Source organism: Bos taurus, chromosome 25 (assembly GCF_002263795.3).
Source record: "Bos taurus isolate L1 Dominette 01449 registration number 42190680 breed Hereford chromosome 25, ARS-UCD2.0, whole genome shotgun sequence".
Taxonomy (NCBI): Eukaryota; Metazoa; Chordata; class Mammalia; order Artiodactyla; family Bovidae; genus Bos; species Bos taurus.
The window spans coordinates 29,344,349-29,366,425 of NC_037352.1; the positions used below are offsets into that span (position 1 = coordinate 29,344,349).

The window sequence follows — 22,077 nt, forward strand, 5'->3', positions numbered from 1 at the left end:
GGGTCACTGATGACCGAGATGCCTTCCCCAGAAGAAGCTTTTGTAAGCCTTTGTTGCTGTTCAGTTGGTCAGTCGTGTCTGACTCTTTTGACCCCATGGACTGTAGCCCACCAGGCTCCTGGTTCCTCAGCCCACAGGGATTCTCCAGGCAAGAATACCGGAGTGGGTTGCCATGCCTTCCTCCAGGGTTCTTCCCAACCCAGGGATCGAATCCAGGTCTCCTGCATTGCAGGAGGATTTTTTTTTTTTTTATTAGCTGAGCTACCTGGAAAGTCAGAGAACCATGAGTGATCCCAACTGAAGCAGAAAGAGGAAGACTGGAGAGCAATCAGAAGACAGTGGGGCCAGGGCTTCCAGATGAGAAAGATGCCAAGAAGGGAGCTGCCAGCAAGGTCAGATGTGGCCACTCAGGAGTGATTTCAGTATAATAACCCACAAGGATACAAAGAATTGCCCTTTCCTCAGGTTTAATGTAGGCCAATGTCAATATTCAAGGTGAATGAAACAAATGACTTAGAAAAAAAAAAACCTAATTAGGAAAGTCCCTGATTTACCTGTGTACACAGATCCAGAGTCACCTGACTATTCAACCTTTTCCCTGAGCCAGTCTTTTTTTTTGTTTAATTCCTTTAAAAGCCTATTTTTTTTCCCTTGAATGTATGTGATCATATGGAAGTGAAGGGCTACAGTTCCCACCTGAGCTGGTCTTTACCGGCCTGAGAAAGAACCATTCTACCCTCATTAAAATGATGGTTGCAGAACTTTTTTTTAATAAAAAGGGATATTTCTGCTTCACAGTTCAGGGAAGGAAAACAAGAAGATTAACTTGTTTTTATTATAGGAGCCTAACGTAAAACATGCATGAAAAAAAGAGTTGAGAACATGGGTAAATGAGCAGTTGCTTCTGGTTAGTCTCTTTGGTATTTGTTTTTGTCCAATTATATGTACTTTTTGATAGATTCAAATGTTCCTACAAAGAGCGTGCATTACTTTTAAGATCAGGAAAAAAAATTGGTAAGGCTTGAAAAAATGTTTTAATCAAATTCAGACAGAAGGTAAGCAGGGATAACAATATTAATGTTAGACAAACTATATTCATGCAGGGGGAAAAAAAGCATGTTTTTAAGATAAAGGGAGCATTACATAATGGTAGCAACCACTGCTAATAGTGAAGCCATGCAGATACAAATCCATAGTTGCCAAAGAAACTGACAACAAGATACAGAAATCAAATGTTATTAAGAACGCAGGAAGGAGTAGATATTGTAGGAGGAGATTTTAAAACACCATTATCAAGAAGACTTAAGAAAATAAACTCATAGTCTAGCTAAATACACAAAATTGATATCTGGCAGGAATTCAATTTCATGATTACAGTGTGTGTGTGGGGGGTCTTTTCAAGTGTGCATAGAACATTTACAAAATCTGTTAATACTAGTCACAAAGAAAAAAAAAGTTAAATTCCTCTTCGAGATAAAGAGAAGGCACGTTTAGCCTGGAGAAAAATATAGATGCTAAACCTGGGACAGAAAAGAGGGAAACTCTATTAATGTGGTCCATTCTGGGTTGCCTAGGTATCTCAGGGGACAGGGGAGGATGAATGAGAATTAACTTTAGGATCAGACGGAAACAAATACCTCTTCCCCACTTTTTCTCACCCCATCTTCATTTAGACCTGAAGTATGAACTGCTGAAATGGCACTTAACCCAGTGGGTTTCAAAGTGTGGTCCCTACACCAGCAGCACATCAGCAAGCTTGTAAAAAATGTAAATTCTTAGATCCACCCCAGATCTCATGATGCAGAGACTTCTTCCAAGTCAGGGTTCCAGGAGGTGCTGATGTGAAAATCTGATGCCAAAGGTGTATCAATACCCCAGCTCCCTTGCCCTTGAGTAGATGGCCTCTTGAGGGGTGGGCATTAACTCTGGCTTTGCCTTCCCTTCTTTGTCTTACTTCCCTACTCCTCTGATGATGCACTTTACCTCCCAAAGAAACTACTGCACTCAAATCTTAGTTTCAGGGGCTGTTCTGGGGGAACCCACACTAAGACATCTACCAGAGACCCCTGTTCTCTCAGAGCTCACGTTCTGGTTGACACTAGCTTATCCTTCCACGTCTTCCTTGCAGGCTGAGTCTGCCGAGATCTCCCCTTGGGGAAGGGGCCCCACTGGTAACGTGCCCTCACCCCAATTCAGTCTAGCACTTACTGTCGGCTTTCTTCTCTGGCTCTTTCAGCTCTGCTCTGCACCACCTCTGGTCACTTCACTGCTAGCCCCTGACACCCCTTTTCCAGCCCTATTCAGCATCATTGCTTACTGTCCAGCTGAGTTGTAAATGGAGGAACAAATCTGACTCCATGTTAGATCTGTTCCTTTCACTTTAACCTTTGTGCTCTGTTGCTTGTCATGCTGAGCCAGGCTGGCTCTGCACCTTTTGTAAAAGAATGTTGCCTATAGCCTGAAACATACAAGACAGCCCATTTTCAAGGCTCTAACCTTTAAGGGTAAAACATTTTTCCATTCATCCAGAGATAAAAGTTGCAGAACGGAGAATAACATTAGTCTCATTGGAGGTTTACAGGAACATCCTGACCTGGGCTAGTGGACAGCTGCAAGAACAAAGGATTCCAATACCAAGAAGTTGGTGACAACTATCATGGTGCCTTCCTCCCCTGCCTTTAAAAGTGCTTTGCTGAAATGTTACCAGGAGTTTGGGGCTTTTTAAGCATGAACCACCTGTCTCCTTGCATAGCCCTGTCTGCTCCAAACTCCAGTGTTTCTGTTGGTTTGACCTCACCGTGTGTCGGGCACACGAACTTTTGTTCAGTAACAGGGTCAGATTCACAGAGGGTTGGCTACCAGCCAGGCCCTGTGAAACCAGACCCTGTCCAGCTGGGCAGGACACAGTGACCTCACATGCTGTGTGCTACAGGAGGGTACAGGGAGCTGAGGCAGCACAGAGCAAGTGTCTCGGGATGTCAACAAAGGAATCTCCCATGAAATGACAGATAGGGGACACCTGGGGAATAAGCGGGACTAGCCAGCAAATGGAATGGAAGTATGAGCCAGGATTCCTTGCAGAGAGTTGGTAAGTATGTCTGAAGCCAGAGGTCTGCAGGTGCAAGCTGAGAGGCTGCAGAGAAAGCCACTGGAGCCACGACTCACGAGGCTTCAGGGAACTGAAAGAACCGCCTTCTCCCAAGAAGACTCTCAAGGTCACTTTTAGAAGAAAATAGATCATGAAATGGCCAGAGAAAAAGGGAGAAAAATAAGGATATGAAAAATCCAGCAAATGACTCATTAGTCCTCAAACTCTGGAGGCCCAGAAGATGGTGATGCCCTGAGGGTGCATTACTGGGTCCAGACCTAATCAAACCCTTCCTTGGTAACAGTCAACAGGTTCAGAAGGGGCAAGGGGACTTCAACTCCTGGGCTGGTGAAATGTGATAGACTCCTCAGAGCTCCTGAAGACCATTAGGTTCCCGGCAGGATCCAGGACACCGTCCTGCCTTTACTTCACCCTCGCCTGACCCAGGAGCACAGGGTAATCCTCTACTGATCACAACGAAAGCAAGGAGTTCAGTTTGTCCCTAATCCTTCCGTCTCTCAGAAGATAAACCTCCCTGGCCTGAAGCATGCACACTGGCTGCCTTCCTCTGGGGTCCTCAGCTTGTGTGGGTTTCTCCCTGCAGTGAGTTTCGTAGGCTGAGAGGCAAAACAAAGGCACCGTTAGCCAAAGCAAGCCCTCTACAACCACCTTGACACCAGACCTCCATTCCAAGGACTTCAAAGGCATTTTGTTACTGCTCTCCAATATTTGCTTGTTTTATATTTTAAAATTGAGCCATTAAAGATCTGCAAACACGGTGCACTTCTACCGACAGTCATTTTGGGCACAGTGGCACAGAAGGAAATTCTGACATATGATAAACATTTCCCATCACAGGACAGAACTTCCCTTTTCCTTCTGCCTCTCAGAAAAGGACAAGAGAGATGGGGTGGGGGGACTGCAGAGGAATTCAGCTCTTCCATGTCATCTACTTTAGGTAATACAAAGAGGGGAATTAGTCTAGACACATAACCAGTTATTTATTCTTAAGAGCCCTAGAGCAGTGGGGTCCCCAACCATTTTGGCAGCAGGGATGGATTTCGTGGGAGACAATTATTCCGTGGAGATGGGGATGGTTTCCAGATGATTCTCATAAGGGGCATGCAACCTATATCCCTCGCCTGTGCAATTCACAGTAGGGTTGGCGCTACTATGAGAATCTAATGGTGCCGCTGATCTGACAGGAAGAGGAACTCATGCAGGAATGTGAGCGATGGGGAGCGGCTGTAAATACAGATGAAGCTTTGCTCAAGTGCTGGCTTGCAACTCACCTCCTGCTGTGCAGACTGGCGGGGGAGGGGGGGTGCACTGGGAGACCCCTGCCCTAGAGGACTCAAGCAATGAACTAGTGTTTGCTTGACTTACTTCCCCCCAAACAGCCCCCATTCCCCAGCTATGCCCCAGAGACAGGAGACAAAGACACTTGGGCTCAGGATGGGATGAAATAAGGGCACATCCCCCCGCTGACATTGTGCATTGTCTGCTTGCATTGTCTCAGAAAACGGCATGCAGGCTGGCGGCCCCCATACCTTCGTCACTGTTGTCATCCACCAGGATGATCTCCTTCAGCAGGTGGGTCGGCGTGTGGTTGACCGCGCTGTGAACTGAGCGCAGGATCACCGACAGGGCCTCGTTCACGAAGATAAATATGATGGATATCTGGGGCAGCTCCTTGGAGTACTTCAGCTCCTTACACCTGGAGGAAGAGGGCAGGGAAGAGCAGAGTCAGTGGAAGGAGAAAGGCAGAGGCATCGTGGCTGCACGCGGTAAGGATGCCAGCTGGGTCCTGGTACCTGTTCTCCCAGGCAGAGAATCATTGGTTCCCTCTTGGCCTCTCTTGGCTAAGAACTGAGAAAAAAAGACCTAAGGTGGAGACAGTTAAGAAAACCAGCTTCACATCTCCCAAATTTACCACCCCATAGGAAGCATGAGGCTGGAGGTCATACCCAGACATGTACCACCTGGTCTCATTTCAGTATACACATACCCACCTACTCTGAGTATTCTTGCCTGGAGAATCCTATGGACAGAGGAGCCTGGCAGGCTACAGTCCATGGGGTTGCAATGAGTTGGACATGACTGATGGATGCACACACACACCACCATAGTTCTCATCCACAGGTGGCAGGAAAATGATGTATAAATACCCCCAGCTGCCTCAGCCCTTGAGCTGGTTGACTCTGACGGGTGGGTTTTACAGGGGCCCCTAGAGTTTTTCCCCCTGTGGGATTAATCTCCACCACCCACAACTTACATAACACCCATTTTGGGGGCTGCCTTCCCTTCTCAGTTCTACTTCCCCTTAGTGGTGCTCTTTCCACTGCCCAAATAAACTAACGCTCTCAAGTCTTTGTTTCACAGTCGGTCTGTGGGAGAACCCAAACTAAGACATCTCTCAGACCTACTAAGTACCCAGCACTATACAGGAGACCTCTACTCTCATGGAGCTTACACACTGGGAAGAGACATGAAACACACGTGAAATTAATAAAAATCTTCTATCCACTATGACTGTCCTGCCTGACACACCCTAACTCTTCTTGCAAGCGTTCCTAGAATCTGCCTGGGATGCAGAAATGGGATCTACAAGGTCCTCCCTCCTAACATCCAGCAACTTCCCCATCTCTGAAGACAGGGCTTCAAGGGTGCACTAAAACACTTCAGTCGTGTCCAAATCTTTTGTGACCCTATGGACTATAGCCTGCCAGGCTCCTCTGTCCATGGGATTCTGCAGGCAAGAATACTGGAGTGGGTTGCCATGCCCTCCCCCAGGGGATCTTCCGACCAGGGAGTGAACCTCATCTCTTATGTCTCCCACGTTGGCAGATGGTTTCTTTACCACTAGCACCACCTGGGAAGCCCTGGGGGCCAAGAGAAGAATGTTCTTCATCCAGGCTGGACTCAGGGGTGTAGAGCTTGGGCCCCTGGAGGCGCCTGATGATGTAAGAGATGGCACTGGTACCCTGGGATCCGGCTCTGCGTGGCTCAGTGATGGGAGCACCCGTGCTCTCTCCCTGGAGCAGTGGGGAACTTGGTTTTAGGTCTAGTCTGAGCCACTTTGAAACACCAAGTGGAAACAGAGCAGAGTGGAAGACAGAGCTAGTGCATTTCAAAGGCATCCTCTTGCTCCGTGTGTGAGACTGTACAATGTGTGAGACAACGTGTTCCAGGGCAAAACAAAGAGGCCAAGATGAAGGGACGGAGTGAGAGGGAAGCAGCACTGAAGAGGGGGCAGGAAATACAGCTGTTTTTTATGCTGAACAGCTTGGGCTGTGTCGGGCCATATTAATCATGTAGGCGATTTTTGGAAGAAAATAAAGTTTTGTTACAATGTACATTTGTGTCTCCTGAAGGAGACTGTCCGGGGATCCATTGATCATGCAGCCTCATTTTTACCACGACGCTGTAAATTCACTTCTGGGGGCTGCCAAGGAGATTAGAATGGTTATTGACAGGCTCGTGGGCTGTTGGCGGGAATCATCTCATTTACTGTGGGCTGATCCGGGGGAGGGGACACATCCCAGAAGGTCCCTCGGAGCCCCCTTGATGTGGCCGGCAGCCATCCTGAGCTGGCAGGCTGGTGGCTGCTCCCTCCCAGGCTGTTCCTCAGCACACACACAAGCACTGCCACCATACACACCCACCTACTCTGAGCATGCACTCCCGGGCCTGGTTTCTCTGGGCTTTTGTTTTTAACAGATTCTGGCCCTGGAAACGAACAAGCAAAGAGGCCAGATGGCATTGTACCAGCAGCAGCATCTTCTCCGGCTACAGGCAATGGGATCCGGCTGCCACTGAGGCTGAGTTGTGGGTTAAGCCTCCCGGCTGGAACAGGCAATTCCCTCTGCTGAGCAGGACTCCTGGGACCCTCTGGGGAACAAGGACCCCGATCTTGCCCCTTCATGATCAAGGTGGCCATTCAGTAAATTGTGGGGGCATCTCAGAAGTAAAAAGCTCTCTGCCACATGCTGAACCTGTCACCCTGGGCACACAGCTCCTGTTTCTTCATCTCTGAAACTGTCCACATCATCCTCAGTGTAGTTAGCTCTGGATGCCTGGCTAAGGTCCTTCTAAGGGTCAGGTGAGCTCAGTCTTTGAGAGCCCTGGGAAAATGCAATGTACCCAGCAATGGAAAGACCAGCCTGCCTGATCTAGAGAGCAGATGGATGGATGGATGGATGGATGGACAGGTAGGTAGACAGGTAGACAGGTAGATATCTTATTAGTTCTATTTCTCTGGAGGACCCTCATTGATACACTGCCCTGTGGTGGTTTGGAAAAAAAGTTTACACCAAATTGAGGTGTCATGTCTCATTAGAGCCCTGTCTTTCCAATCTCTCCTTCCTGTCACAGCCTCAGACACCACCTCAGCACAGAAAGGGAGCCGCTGGCACATGATGAGAGATGACCAGAAGGACTCTCCAAGTTGGGCAGTGGAATTATCTCCAAACTCCCATGGCCTCTCACTGTCCAGAGCTGCTGCACCAAGGCTGTCTCCACCTCCAACAGCCACAACCTCTTTGCCTTCCAGTTCTCCCCATGTGTGTCCCCCAAACACCCACTCTTTGACCTCGATGAGACCGCCCAGGCCTGGGCCACTCTGCTGTCGCTCGGTATATCAGCTCTGCTCACGCTCTTGCTCAACTAAAATCTACGCACTTTCCTTCACCCGCGCCTTCATCCTCCACTCACTTCCCTGTCTTGCTTTCTCACCAGCCCTGAAGAACCCCAGCTGCGAAACAATTGTCCATCTGACTTTCCTCCCCTTTGCATACACAGGAGTGGAGGAAGCAGGCCCACCATGGCAGTGGTGACAAGGCACATGCAAGGTCCCCAGTCCCCCGGGGCCCTGGTCGCTGCCCTGCACCCTTCAAGGCAGGGCAGAACTCTCAATTCCCCCATCCCCGTCCCATCCCTACTTCCCACTTTCTCCCCTTCCCTCCAGGCCACCTCCCTCTTGCAGGTCCCTCCTACCCCACAGAGGGAACGGAGGCCACCAGCAGGAATTTCCAAGTGCGGTCTCAGGCCTGTAAGAGCAGCAGCATTCCCCTGCAGCCTGATAGAAATGCACATTTTTGAACAGCTACTGTAGAGTACAGTGAACTCTGCTCAACCTTACGGGGCAGCCTGGATGGGAGGGAGGTTTGGGGGAGAACGGATACGGTTATATGTATGGTTGAATCTCTTCGCTGTCCACCTGAAACTATCACAACAGTGTTAATCAGCTATATCCCAACACAAAATAAAAAGTTAAAAAAAAAAAAAAAAAAAGAAAGAAACGCACATTTTCGGCCCATCTAGAACCACTGGCTCAGAGATCCTGAAAAGCACTTCCCTGGTTCCCCTCACCACCTACAAACCTATCAACCTCTGAACTCAGCCTTGAAGGAAACAGGCTCAGGAAGTCAGAGGTAACCCCCTCATCCATGCTGTGGATTCTCCAGCCTCCTCCCCTCCAAACACCCTGCTTCATCCATTATTCTCTCTCCTCTAGCTTCACGCTCCCTTCACTGACTTCTTCCATGCAAAGAAGGGACCCAAGTCTTTCTCATTTTCATCCATAAACTCCCTTGCCCCACTGCCTTAATCCCCATCTTCTCTTTGTCTGCCCTCTTTGGCTCTCTCCTTTATCTGTCATTCATCCCCCAACCCACCGTTATTTACCTCCTAGGTATCCTATTCCGCTAAAACTGCTCTTGTTAATTTCCAGTGACAGCTAGGCGGCCAGAGTCAATGGAGACTTCCCAACTTCACCCCAGCTGATGATCCTCTCTGCAGTGTTTAACACGGCGGCCTCTCCCTTCCAGAAACAGTATTTACCCTTGGATCCTGGTACCCCTGCCATTTTCATCCCCATCTCTGCTTTTTCTTCCACTGGAGGATCTGCCCTGGCCACTTGTGCATTTCAAAGGTTGCCCTTTTCTGCTAATACTCCAAATTCCAAAATTCCTAAAGGCTCCATCTTCTACTCTCTGCTATTCTCACTTGATCAACCCTTCCTGGGTGACCCCATCCCAGCCTATGACTCCAACCCTGATGCCATCAGCTTTCAAATCCACATCTCTAGATGCTTTAAGCTTCTGTTTCCCACTGGGCTTCTCCATCAGCACCCCAAATACAGCCTTCCTAAAACTGGCACCTGCTCTCTCTGTACCTCCCTGTGTTCATTGAGAGGTACCACTCTTTCTCTTTGGGAGTCAAGTCAAAATCATGACACATTCAACATGTCCAATTGGTCATCAAGTCCTAAAGATTCTGCCATCTTTAGGATTTCTTTATGATGCTCCCCTCCACCCCCATTTCTACTTCTACTCCTCTACTCATCATCAATCTCTCCTGAATGACACCCAAGGCCACCTCACTGGTCCCTGGCCTCCAGCTTGTCTATCTGCAGCTCAACCCCATTCTATCCACCCCACTAGCAGAACGATCTAAGATGCTAATGCAATCCTCCTACTCATATTTCCACTATCTCTTTGGCTCTCTGTAGCTTTTGGACTTAGCTTCAAATGTCTTTTTGCATGACATCTGAGTTCAGACCCCGGGCTCACCTCTCCAACTTCATCTCCTCCCTGGGAGGGTAAATATTTGTACTTCCCAGAACCAGAAATGCTGCCTCTCAGTTTGCACACCTTTCTCTCTGCCTAAAGTGCCCTTCCCCCCTGCCTAGCTTGCCCTCTTCCCTCAGCCCAGCTCCAGGCAGCTCTCCCAGACTCCTAGCAGCAGGTCAGGCCCCGCTCCTTTGTCCCTTTCTCTCCCTCTGCCCCCTGTCATCCTATCTCTCTTCACTCTGTCCTCCACCATTGCAGGGTGGCCAGGGGTCTTCTTCAGGGGATCTTCTTCCTTTTCTGTTTGCCCATGAGCCCAGCAAAATAGTTGGTAGATAAACAGTTAGTGAATGAACAGATAAAAACCCTCCTGTCTTCCCAATATATTCCTTCCACTCTTCTTATGATCAAAGGCATCATTTATCTCCTCTTGCAATTAGAACATCGGTGATGGCACCTCCACACTTAAAAAGGACAGGATCCTGAACACAACTGCCTACTGTCTCCCTTGATTGACTAATCTGAGCTCAAATTCTGAAGGCTGCTGGGGTCCAGTGCATTAACCAGGCCCAAATTCTCTTTTTTCCTTCCCTCCTCATCAAGCCCTGCCTATACTCCTAGGAAAGAGGGATATCATTTTTCGTAACAGCAAACCTTGCAAAACAAGATATGGGCTGAAGAAATGAGATGTATGAGGCCCCTCTTTTGGATCTCTCATTATTCGGGAAAATGCACACTTTGCTGGATGGCTTAATTTTCTCTGTTTGAGCTCAATTCATCCAGGAAGGAGCAGCACACCTCATTAACTTACTTTCCACACAGAGCAGTCTCCGAAACGAACTGCCCACTTCAGCACTTGAGTCTGCGTGCACCCTGCCTATCAACTGTATTGGGGCAATTTTCATGAATCAAGACTCAGCCTGTTCCATGCACAGCAAGGGTTCTTACCTCGGGGTCCAGGGAGCCCCAGGAAAAGCTCCAGAAATTAGATACAGGGTGTTGTGGGTGAAGGGGGATTTGTTTTTTCTGGGCCCCACTGGCTTCCCACAGGAGCACAGTGGGAGGGGAAGAACCCAGGCCACAGAGCAGAGAGGACCATTGTGAGTTGCAGTCCCCCGCCCTGGTCAAGACCAGTGCCAGACCCACACCCTGTTTGCAAGCACCATGGGGTCAACAAAGCTCTATGCCTCCCCTGCCAGCCTGGTTTCTACAAATATTTATTTTGGACTATTCCCCAAAGCACTTCTGATTTTTGGACTGAACACCTACTGGCTCCATGGCTTCCTGGGAAGTCTCTTTCTCTGAGTTGTAAAGAGTTGCTTTTCCAAGGGCAAGGCAATCATTTTTAGCCAGAAAATTCTTGAGACTCAGCACTGCAACAACTATGCCAGTTTCAAGTAGACTAGAGTCCTGACATGGACAAAAAACCAACCAACCAACCAAAAAAAAAAAAACCAACCCTACTTGTCTCTAACTTCCAAAGTTTTCTTTTTTAAGTCAAAAGGGTTCATTCACCATTTTTAGCCTCAATCACAGTCCCCTGTGTTGCACAACACTGCTCTCCCTAAAACGGAAGGGGACTCACACATATGGGGCTGGGGCAGGGGCGCCATTCAGATTCCCCGCTTGCTGGATGCATCTACCTGGGTATGATGTAGCGTCTCATGCTGTCTTCAGCTGAAGAGAACAGAAAAGGAAAAGAAAATCCCTCAAGTTCAGTTAAGCAATGGCTCAGGAGGAGAATTTCTAAAAACAATTAAGGGTAAATTCATGCAGACAGTTTCAGGCCACAGATAAGAAAGCCCCTAAGACACAGGAAATGCTGCCTAAGCCATTCATACCTAGTATTTATCCTATAACCTTTCCAAGGGGAGTGGAATGAGAGGGGCCCACCCCAAGTGCTGCAGGAGGGACATAGATACATTGCAAAATACTCAGATTAGAAATAATAAACAGCGGTGCTCCAAAGCCCAGCAGATCCAAAATTCGGTCAAAAAGATTCTGCATAGAAACCGAGGGCCATACAGCGCTCTGTTCTCAGTCCGTCCCCTCCCTCTCATGCCCAGTCCCTCACACAAAGTGCCCATCTCGTTCTAAAGGTTGTCACCCTGTCATTTTAGCCTAGCAACGGGAAACATATTACCAAACTAGCTATTTTTCCATTTTTCCTTTTAACTGTTCAAGCCAAATTGGCCAGTCAAGCCCATCTTTCTACTGACACTAACCCTGAAAACACTTTTGTTTATTCCTGCATCTGGGCCATCCCTCTTGTCCTTGGCATTACTGTTACTCCCCTTCCTCCCCCCCGCCCAATTTTTAAAATCCAACTACAGCTGATTTACAATGTTATGCTGGTTGCAGGTGTACAGCCAAGTGATTCAGTTATATATCTATTCTTTTTCAGATTCTTTTCCATTTTAGGCTATTATAAGATACTGAATACAGTTTCCTGTGCTATATGGTGGTCCCTGTTGTTTATGTACTTTATATATAGGAGATGTAAGAGTCCCTTGGACTGCAAGGAGATCCAACCAGTCCATTCTGAAGGAGATCAGCCCTGGGATTTCTTTAGAAGGAATGATGCTAAAGCTGAAACTCCAGTACTCTGGCCACCTCATGCAAAGAGTTGACTCATTGGAAAAGACTCTGATGTTGGGAGGGATTGGGGGCAGGAGGAGAAGGGGACGACGGAGGATGAGATGGCTGGATGGCATCACTGACTTGATGGGCGTGAGTCTGAGTGAACTCCGGGAGTTGGTGATGGACAGGGAGGCCTGGCGTGCTGCGATGCACGGGGTTGCAAAGAGTCGGACACGACTGAGCGACTGAACTGAACTGAAGAGATGTGAGTTCAGTCCCTGGATCAGGAAGAAGGAAGAGGAGGAGGAAGAGGAAACGGCAATCCACTCCAGTATTCTTGCCTAAGAAAATCCCACGGACAGAGGAGCCTGGCGGGCTATAGTCCATGGAGTCGCAAAGAGTCAGACGTGACAGAGCACACATGTGTATATACATAGTACTGTGTATCTGTTCATCCCAAACTCCTAATTTATTACTGTTGTTACTTTTATCATTGTTACTTCCACCCATAAAGTCTTCCTCAAGGATGAGCCCTCCTTGTTCGGAGTCAAATCCAACACATCAGCCCCTCCAGTCTCAGCTTAGCCCTAATTCAGCCATACCTGTCTTTGCTGTTGTTGTTGTTCAGGCACTCAGTCGTGTCCAACTCTTTGCAACCCCATGGACTGCAGCACACCAGGCTTCCCTGCCCTTCACTGTCTCCCAGAGTTTGCTTAAACCCATGTCTACTGAGTCGATGATACCATCCAACTATCTCATCTTCCGTTGTCCCCTTCTCCTCTTGCCCTCAGTCTTTCCCAGCATCAGGAAATGAGTCAGCTCTTCACATAAGGTGGCCAAAGTACTGGAGCTTCAGCTTTAGCATCAGTCCTTCCAATGAAGATTCAGAGTTGATTTCCTTTAGGATTGACTGGTATGATCTCCTTGCTGTCCAAGGGACTCTCGAGACTCTTCTCCAGAAACAAAGTTAGAAAGCATAAATTCTTCAGTGCTCAGCCTTCTTTATGGTCCAACTCTCCCATTCATCCATGACTACTGGAAAAACCATAGCTTTGACAATTTGCACCTCTGTCGGCAAAGTGGTCTCTGCTTTTTAATACGTTGTCTAGGTTTGTCATAGCTTTTCTTCCAAGGACCAAGCATCTTTTAATTTCATGGCTGCAGTCATTGACCTCAGTGATTTTGGAGCCCAAGGAAATAAAGTCTGTCACAGTTTCCATTTTTTCCCCATTTGCCATGAAGTGATGGGACCGGATGCCATGAGCTTTTGGGGTGCCTGTCTTACTGGACAGAAAATGCCTTCTCCCTCTCTGAACCACTAAAGCAGCTTAGCAGATCCCATTTCTACTGTGGGCAGAATGTATGAATGCCCCCAGTTCTTAACCCCGCAAGGTAGTCAGGTGCTTTGCCACTTAATTCTTAAGTTATTCTCACTAAAGAGGCAAAGTCTCTGTCTCCACCTGTTGAATCTGAGCTTAGCCCCATGACCTGTTCAGACTAGCAGGACAAGGGGAAGTGCTTGTGCCAGCTCCAAGCATGACCCTCAAGAGAGTCTGATGCCCTTGGCCATCACCTAGGAAGCACCAGGCTGGCCCTCTGGTCCCAGATGAGAACAGAAGCTGGGTGCTAAGTGACAAGCAGCACAGGACACAGATTTTTGCGTGTGTGAGCCCAGCCAATGCAGATGTTCACCGCACCAAGTACTTTACAGAGTATACATCACCTTGTCACTTCCCAATGAGCCAGTAATGTAGGTATTCCCATTTTGCTTATGGGAAAACTGAGGTTCAGAGTCACAGGCCGAAAGACAAGTTGAGTGGTGGACAGAGGGAGGCTTTCAACCCAGATCCACCTGACTGCAAAGCCCCTTGTTTTAGCCTTTGCAAAAAGAAATGACTTATCAATGAGTGTTGGGGTGGAGGAATTTTAATGGCATCTGTTTCTTCTATATTTCACTGCAGTCTCCATTGTCCACACCAAACATGTATTACTTTTATAACTTAAACACTATGAATGTTACTTTTTGAAAGCTTCCTATGAAAATCATTATAGCACTTGACATGTAACTTCAACACTAACTTGAAACAGTAAACAGATAAGAATAAATAACAAAACTGCTGAGGGGAAAAGGGTATTTAGGAAATCCTGAGACAAATATGATGCTAAAATCTAATATAAAGCTCATATAATTTAATCAATAACAAGTTGACTGACAAGTGGAACTTAAAGACCAGAAACAAAGCTGATTTTAGAGAATTTATGCCAAGAACATACCACAGACCAAAGGGTAGGGAAAGAATCACTCAAAAAAATGTGTTAGGACTACTCTCTCTCTATTGAGTAAAACTGTAAGAGTTCCCCCTCTAAATAGGCTTCCCAGGTGGTGCTAGTGGTAAAGAATCTGCTTGTCAATGCAGGAGACATAAGAGACACTGGTTCGATCCCTGGGTTGGAAAGATCCCCTGGAGTGGGAAATGGCAACCCACTTCAGTATTCTTGCCTGAAAAATTCGATGAACAGAGGAGCCTGTTAGGCTATAGTCCATGGAGTCGCAAAGAATCAGACATGACTGAATGAACGAGCACACACACTCCTCTAAACACACTGAAGAATAAACATTAGATAGATAAAACAGTTAAATTGAGAACTCAAAACATAAGGAAAGCAAAAAGAAAAAAGAAAATGAATGCCCATATAAGCTCTGGTTGAAGAAGCAACGGTTTGACAACAGTTGCAAACCTCTGATTATCAAAAATAATAAAATTAAGACAACAGCAAATTGCAAAAAAAATTTACAGCAATTATAAAAGAATAAAAGATAATGAAAACCCAAAGCACATAATTAGGTAAACAAACAAAAAACATGAACGTGCAATTCAGAGAACAAAAGAAACAAACACGAGAAGAGGTGGACCCTCAAGAGTAATAAGAGAAATTAAAATTAAAACAATAATGAGATGTCATTTTGCCTCTGGGTGGTGAAATTATCAATAATTTTTCCTGGCTTCTTTATACATTTTCTCTTCTTATTTTTTTAGAGTGAGCAAGTATAGCACAGAAAAACACATCAATTTAGATTAATGCATGATGACAGGACCATATTGCAAAATTAAAGGGAAGAGCAAAGCTTGGCTATACTCTTGGATTTTTGCATGAGTGTGACATCAATTGGCTTAAACAATCAACACCCCCACGCCTTCCCACAGCTTGCCCTCTGAGACCACAATCGGAAATAGAATTCTGAGTCAAAACCAAAATCCCAACTGTTCTCTTTTCAAAGGCAGGTGTGGGAGCAAGATGACATGGCCTGATCTCCAAGTTATTCATTGTAGACAACAAGCATACCTGCCGCTGAAACAGACCTCCAACTTCTCCTCTAGCCAGAAGCTATTTCTTAATGGCCTTGTATAATAAACATAAAGTCAGTCACTCACAGACCTGCCTCTGTTAGACAACATGTGGCTTTGAAAAGGCATGAGAAACTTAAACATCAATGACTGTCACTTGATAAAAACCCAGTTAGCTCCAGCCATATGCCAATTTCTTAAGGTTATGGGCATGCCATTTACAAGGAGAATAAATGCTCCACAAGGAATAGAAACCCAAGCCTTGTCTTATATAAGGAAACTGAGCCATCCAAATGAGGTTTCTAAGCCTCCAGTCTCACCTGTTAATAACCATTTATAAAACAGTCTAATGCCGTGGATGACCAATTTTTAACCTGAGGATGTACTTCTGCTCTGGAGTAAAATGGCCTGAAAAGAAACTTCAATTCTCTTTAAATCTCAAATCCATTGGTTTCTCAAAATCCTGTAGAATTCCTCCTGCCACTTGTACCATCTCTCAGACATGCGTAAATAACACAGGCTTGCTAAGGAGCTTCAGTCGTGTCCAACTCTGCAACCCTATAGACGCCAGGCTCCTCTGTCCATGGGACTCTCCAGCCAAGAATACTGGAGCAGGTTGCCCTGCCCTCCTCCAGGGGAGCTTTGTGGCCCAGGGATCGAACCTGCATCTCCTGAATTGGCAGGTGGATTCTTTACCTGCTGAGCCACTGGGGAACCTGTGTGCAAATAGTTTTTAAAAACCTGAGTACTACTATAACATTGTAAACATTAATTTGAATGTTGTTACAAATAAGAAAAATTGCATTAAAATGTTTTTGCCTTATTCCCCCCCAAAATAAGAATCTACAATCATAGATTGTAGAGGAAACGGAGTTCCCTCCAGGGTACCTCCTTTGCCTATTTGAAGTTGCCATATCAGATCCCTGTAGAAGCAGCCCACCTGGCTGAGGAAGGTGACTTTATTTCATTCCAAACATTTTTTTATTTTGCCCCACTAGCAAGATCCAGGAAAGAGAAAGCTCCTAGAAAACTAAGTAGTACAAATACACCTCAATGCTTATGACAGATGGAAGGCAAAGCCTATCCCGTGATTTAACATGGATCGTGTATTCACCCAAAAAGCCTGTTCCTTTATTTTTAACACACCGAAGGACAAGTGTATCTGTATCACCAGGAAACATTAGCTTAACTGTGACATTTGCTCACAGAGAACATCAATTACGGACCAGCAACGTGTTGAAGATAGAGAAATTTTTTTAGACCTCCCTAGCTCCCTGGGAAAGCTCATAGCTCCGTAAGGGGAAAAGATAAGCAAATCGTAATTATGATTATGGGATGATAAATGTCACACGGGAAGTCTCTTCAGGATGCTCTGGGAGCTTAGTTCTGCCTGCAAGGAGATAGATGGGGGCCCACCCAGGAAAGGGTTCGCAGAGGAGATAAAATTTGATCTGGGCCATGAAGCATGAAGAGGTAATTTCCAGGTGAGGGCCTGTGAAGAGAGAGAGAAGACTAAGGGGGAAACTCTTGAAGCAAAATAACATGAGTAGCATGTGCAAAAACAGAGCAGAGAAAATGTATAGTGCACCGACAGGAAATAGAAACAGCTGTTTCAGAGGGTGACGCCAGTGAGGAAAAGAAAACAGCAGTCAGCCACGTATCCTGAAGGCAGTTTATAAAATTCAGACTTGGGGACGTCTCTGGCAGTGCAGTGGTTGAGGCTTTACCGTCCGATGCAGGGGGTGCAGGTTCAACCCCTGGTTGGGGAATCAATATTCCACATGCCTCCAGGCCAAAAAAATCTTTAAGAAAAAAAATAACAAAAATAAAGTAAAAGAAGATAAAATTCAGACGCGATCTGGGAGCAGTGGGAAGCCAGGATATCAAGGACTGTTGAGCAGGAAAATGACACAGCAACACATGCTGTTGCCGTTCAGTTGCTAAGTCGCGTCTGACTCTTTGACTCCATCGACTGCAGCACGCCAGGCTCCCCGTCCATCAGCACGTCCATGTCCAACAAGGTTACTGGTGCCGTTTTTCAACTGCATTTGCTCACTGCGTCTCTGTCACATTCTGGTCATTCTCACAACACTCCAAACTTTTTCATTATTATTATACTTGTTATGATGATCTGTGATCAGTGATCTTTGATGTTAACTGTTGCAAAAAGGTTACCTACTGCTCGTTGAAGGCTCAGATGGTGACTGACATTTGTATTACAGCAATAAAGTAGTTTTAATTAAGGTACGTCCATTTTTTAGACATAACACCTGAATAGACTACAGTATAATGTAAGTATAGCTTTTCTACGGACTGGGAAACCAAAAAGTTGTGTGACTCGATTTTTTGTATTATTGATTTTATTTGCGGAGGTCTGGAGCGGAACCCACAATATCTCCAAGGTCTATGCAGAGTCCTGGAAGGGATGACAGATCCACTGAATCAAGATGTTTCCTTCCAGAAGACTGGGAGTGGAAGGAAAGGAAGGAGCAGGGAAGTAGGTTTAAAAAGAAGAATCTTGGGACTTCCATGGCCGTCCAGTGGTTAAGACTGCCTTCCAGTGCAGTGGGTGCAGGTTCGATCCATGGTTGGGGAACTAAGATCCCACATGCGGCCTGGCACAGCTAAATAAATAAATTAAATAAAAAGAGGAATTTTCATTTATCATTCAGCCCCAGGCAATGAGTCCCTCTGGTCCTGTGCACCTATACCCTTGAAGAACCTTGTTCCACCTTTTGCCAGGAAGCCTGACTATGGGCAGAAAACATGCTAAGGTCTAGCAGGCAAAGTAATGACTTATTTTCAAAATCAATGTCTGCACATCCAACTCTTCTCCTCCTAAGACACTTTATGCCCTGATTCTGCATCTGTGTGGGTGTTTAAAAATTGCTGTAATGAGTAATTACACATGAGTTCTAATGAAAAAAAAAATGTAGCAAACTGTCTGTACATTGGTCCCGAGGCATATTTATAGGAATGCCACCACTGGGCAAAATGGTGTTCCACTGGGAATTCCACCCCTACATAAACATCTCACTGAAGCAGGGCTGACTTAGGCTTCAGTGGGACGTTGATGGAGGCCACCAAGTCCTGTGAGGTTTAGGGTTGAAACAAGAGACTTCATCGAGACAGAGTTGGCAAAGGAAAAAAACTGTATAGGAGCACAAAGGTCCAAAATGCCAGGAATTGAGATGGCAGATCACCAAATCTGTTTGAGGAGTTAAGAAATCAGTATATTGAGCCAAGAGTTTGCATCCAGTGTTCACAACAGGAAGCTCAGTACCTGGACCAGCCAGTATATGAGTGGGGGCTGACAGCCTGGCTTGAAAGGTCGAGACAAAGGAAGACCCCAGCCCCAGGGAAGCCACCTCTCAGTAGTCTCGTCTGTCCTGATACATATGAAGCCTTCCTGAAGCAGGGGGCTGGCTCCAAAGACTCGTCTCCCTTATCTGACTTCCTCTTGATGTTCAGTTGCTCAGTCATGTCCGACTCTTTGTGACCCCATGGACTGCAGAACACCAGGCTTCCCTGTCTTCCACTATCTCCCAGAATTTGCTCAAACTCATGTCCATTGAGTTGATGATGTTATTCAACCATGTCATCCTCTGTCACCCACTTCTCCTGCCTCTAATCTTTCCCAGCATCAGGGTCCTTTCCAATGAGGCAGCTCTTCCCATCAGTTGGCCAAAGTACTGGAGCTTCAGCTTCAGCATCAGACCTTCCAATGAATATTCAGTATAGATTTCCTTTAGGATTGACTGGTTTGATCTCCTTGCTGTCCAAGGGACTCTCAACAGTCTTCCCCAGCAGCACAATTCAAAAGCATCAATTCTTCAGCACTTAGCCTTCTTTATTCTCCATCTCTCACATCCGTACATGACTACTAGAAAAACCATAGCTTTGACTACATGGACCTCTGTCGGCGAAGTGATGTCTCTGCTTTTTACTATGCTCTCTAGGTTTGTCATAGCTTTTCTTCCAAGGAGCACGCGTCTTTTAATTTTGTGGCTGCCCTCACCCTCCACAGAGATTTTGACACCCAAGAAAATAAAACCTGTCACTGTTTCCACTTTTTCCCCCATCTATCTGCCATGAAGTGATGGGACCAGATGCCATAAATATTGGTTCTTGGGTAAATTAACAATGTTAGCGATGGAAGCATCTGGTTTAAGGGCAACTGTTCACAGCTGGAGGAAAGTGTGTCCAGGGTGGCTGGGACCAGCCAGCATCACACAGGCAGGGCACGCTCTCTGAGTCGGGACCTGAGTTGCCCTTTCAGTGGCGATGAACTGGCCATGCTTTCTTCAGAAGGCATTGAGAAGGCTGTCACTGCAAAAGAGCTGGGTGGAGTATTTCCTCTAAAAGTATACACAAACTGATCTGTTTTCTTGAGACACCTTTGCCAAGAGAAATGCCATTAAATCAGCATCTTGGCCAGAAAGGAAAGCCACGTGTGCTGGACTCCCTGAGGCTGATGCACCAGCTCTAAGGAGGCGAAATGGGATCAGTGAATTTCTTTGTTAATCTTGATATTCGCAGGAAGCAAACGAACCAAGCACTCTGCAAATCACCGGCTTTAATCTTCAGAATTACTTATCCTGCCATTTAGGAGAGTTTTGTTTTCTGGGGAGATGTGCACACAGCAGGCGGCAAACATTCTAATTGCTGTTAAGTACATTTGGTGTAATATGTTGGGGAAACGGAGTCGTTGAATCAGTTAAGCATGAACACACACGCTTACGGGCAGAATGGGAGTCTGCACACATACACGCTTATCAGAAGTGTTTCAGTCACGGAGGCAACATCTCATACAGGCAGAGGCTGCCTCTCCCGTGCACAGCACTAGGATGCAGTCCCATCTCATAAACAAATGGCCAGACAGACTGTGTTCAACCTTTCCTGTTCCTCCCTGCCCATTCTCTCTCTGAATTCATCTGCAGTCAAGATGCAAAGCTATTTATAACACATATTGTTTGTGCTGTAGTCAAAAGGATTTGCAACCTGCAGCCAGAGATATTCAATCTACCCAACAGAAGTAAAGGCTCAATGGAAACTCAAAGTCAAGGCGATTTCATTCTGCCAAGTATTACAGTCACACACGCCCACTTCCCGTACTAGATTAAAAACCCCTTGCAGTTAGGTAGCATGTCTTATTCATTTCTTCATTCTTCAAGCTCTCAGCTCTGTGTCTACCCCATCGTAACAATGCAATCATGGTTTGTTAAACTGAATTCTTCCCAAGAATTACAGTGAGAAAGAACAAAAAGTGTTAGTTGCTCAGTTGTGTCCGACTCTTTGTGACCCTATGGACGCAGAGGAGCCCACCAGGCTCCTCTGTCCATGGAATTCTCCAGGCAAGAATACTCCATTCCCTTCTCCAGGGGATCTTCCAGACCCAGAGATTGACCCCGGGTCTCCTGCACTGCAGGCAGACTCTTTACCATTTGAGCCAACAGGGAACAGAAAAGAGCATGAAAAGGGGAAGGGAACTTTGAGGCCATTTGAGGACTTGGAAAAATGGTGTTAGTGGGTTTTAAGTGATGACACTTGCTATGAGAGGCACACTGATGAAGCTTGCAGACTCCCAAACCACAGTGAAAATGCAAAACTCAATTTTTTTTTAATGCTAATCCAATCCCGGGTTGATTTCCATTTATATCACTGAAACCATTTGAGGTCTTCCAGTCAAGTGTGAAATGATTCATTTAGCCCTTGGTGCATAAGAAGAACTTTTAAAAAAATCTGACAAGTTGTCACTAAGTAAATAATTTATCCATAATGGAGAAAAAGGCACAGTGTGGTTACTTGACTATTCGGATTAATGGGGAGTCACTAGTTAAATCATACACAGAGCCAAGTTGTAAAACACTGAAGGTTTAGGTTGAGCATATAAAACTGCCATTTCTGGCTGAAACTGGCAATTTCACATTGCTCTACCAAATACAATGAAAACCCACACAATTCTGAAGATTAAATAGACTAAACACAACTTTATATATTTGCTGTTTTATAAGGACTCTTATGGAACTCCTTTGTTTAAAAATTATTTCACCTAATCATCCAGATATTAAGATGACCAGTCCAGATGATCTCCACCTTCATGACTCCTGAATAAAAGGAAGAAATGTGACTTTCACTTCAGATGGCTCACTGAAGCAGGAACCTAGAAGGAAGAACCAGTTTGTGACAGAAAAGTCATTTTCCAAGTTCCCAGGAGCATGGCTGTGAAGCATCATTTATAACTCTAAATACAGCAGGCGGACGAGACATAGGAAATTGGCCTGATCTGTTTATAATGACAGATGCTGAAAATGCTTTTTTTTTTTTTTAACTAACTCTCAGATATTGGATTGCCATTTGTTCCTCTTAATAAAAAGCTGTAAAACACATATATGGAGAGATTATTTTAAACTTAAAGTTTTTTAAATTGGAGTATAATTGCTTTACAATGTTCTGTTAGATTCTGCTGAACAACAACATGAATCAGTTATGT

The 22,077-nt window shown here is 45.9% G+C and overlaps 1 protein-coding gene across 1 annotated transcript in view; it reads right to left on the reverse strand.

Annotated features, from left to right (window-relative positions):
• Positions 1-22,077, reverse strand: part of GALNT17 (polypeptide N-acetylgalactosaminyltransferase 17) — a 430,081-nt gene that overhangs the window by 210,644 nt on the left and 197,360 nt on the right. Inside the window, exon 3 of the mRNA NM_001192067.3 lies at positions 4,639-4,805. Coding sequence (NP_001178996.2) covers positions 4,639-4,805 — 167 coding nt within the window. The remainder of the gene's footprint in view (positions 1-4,638; positions 4,806-22,077) is intronic.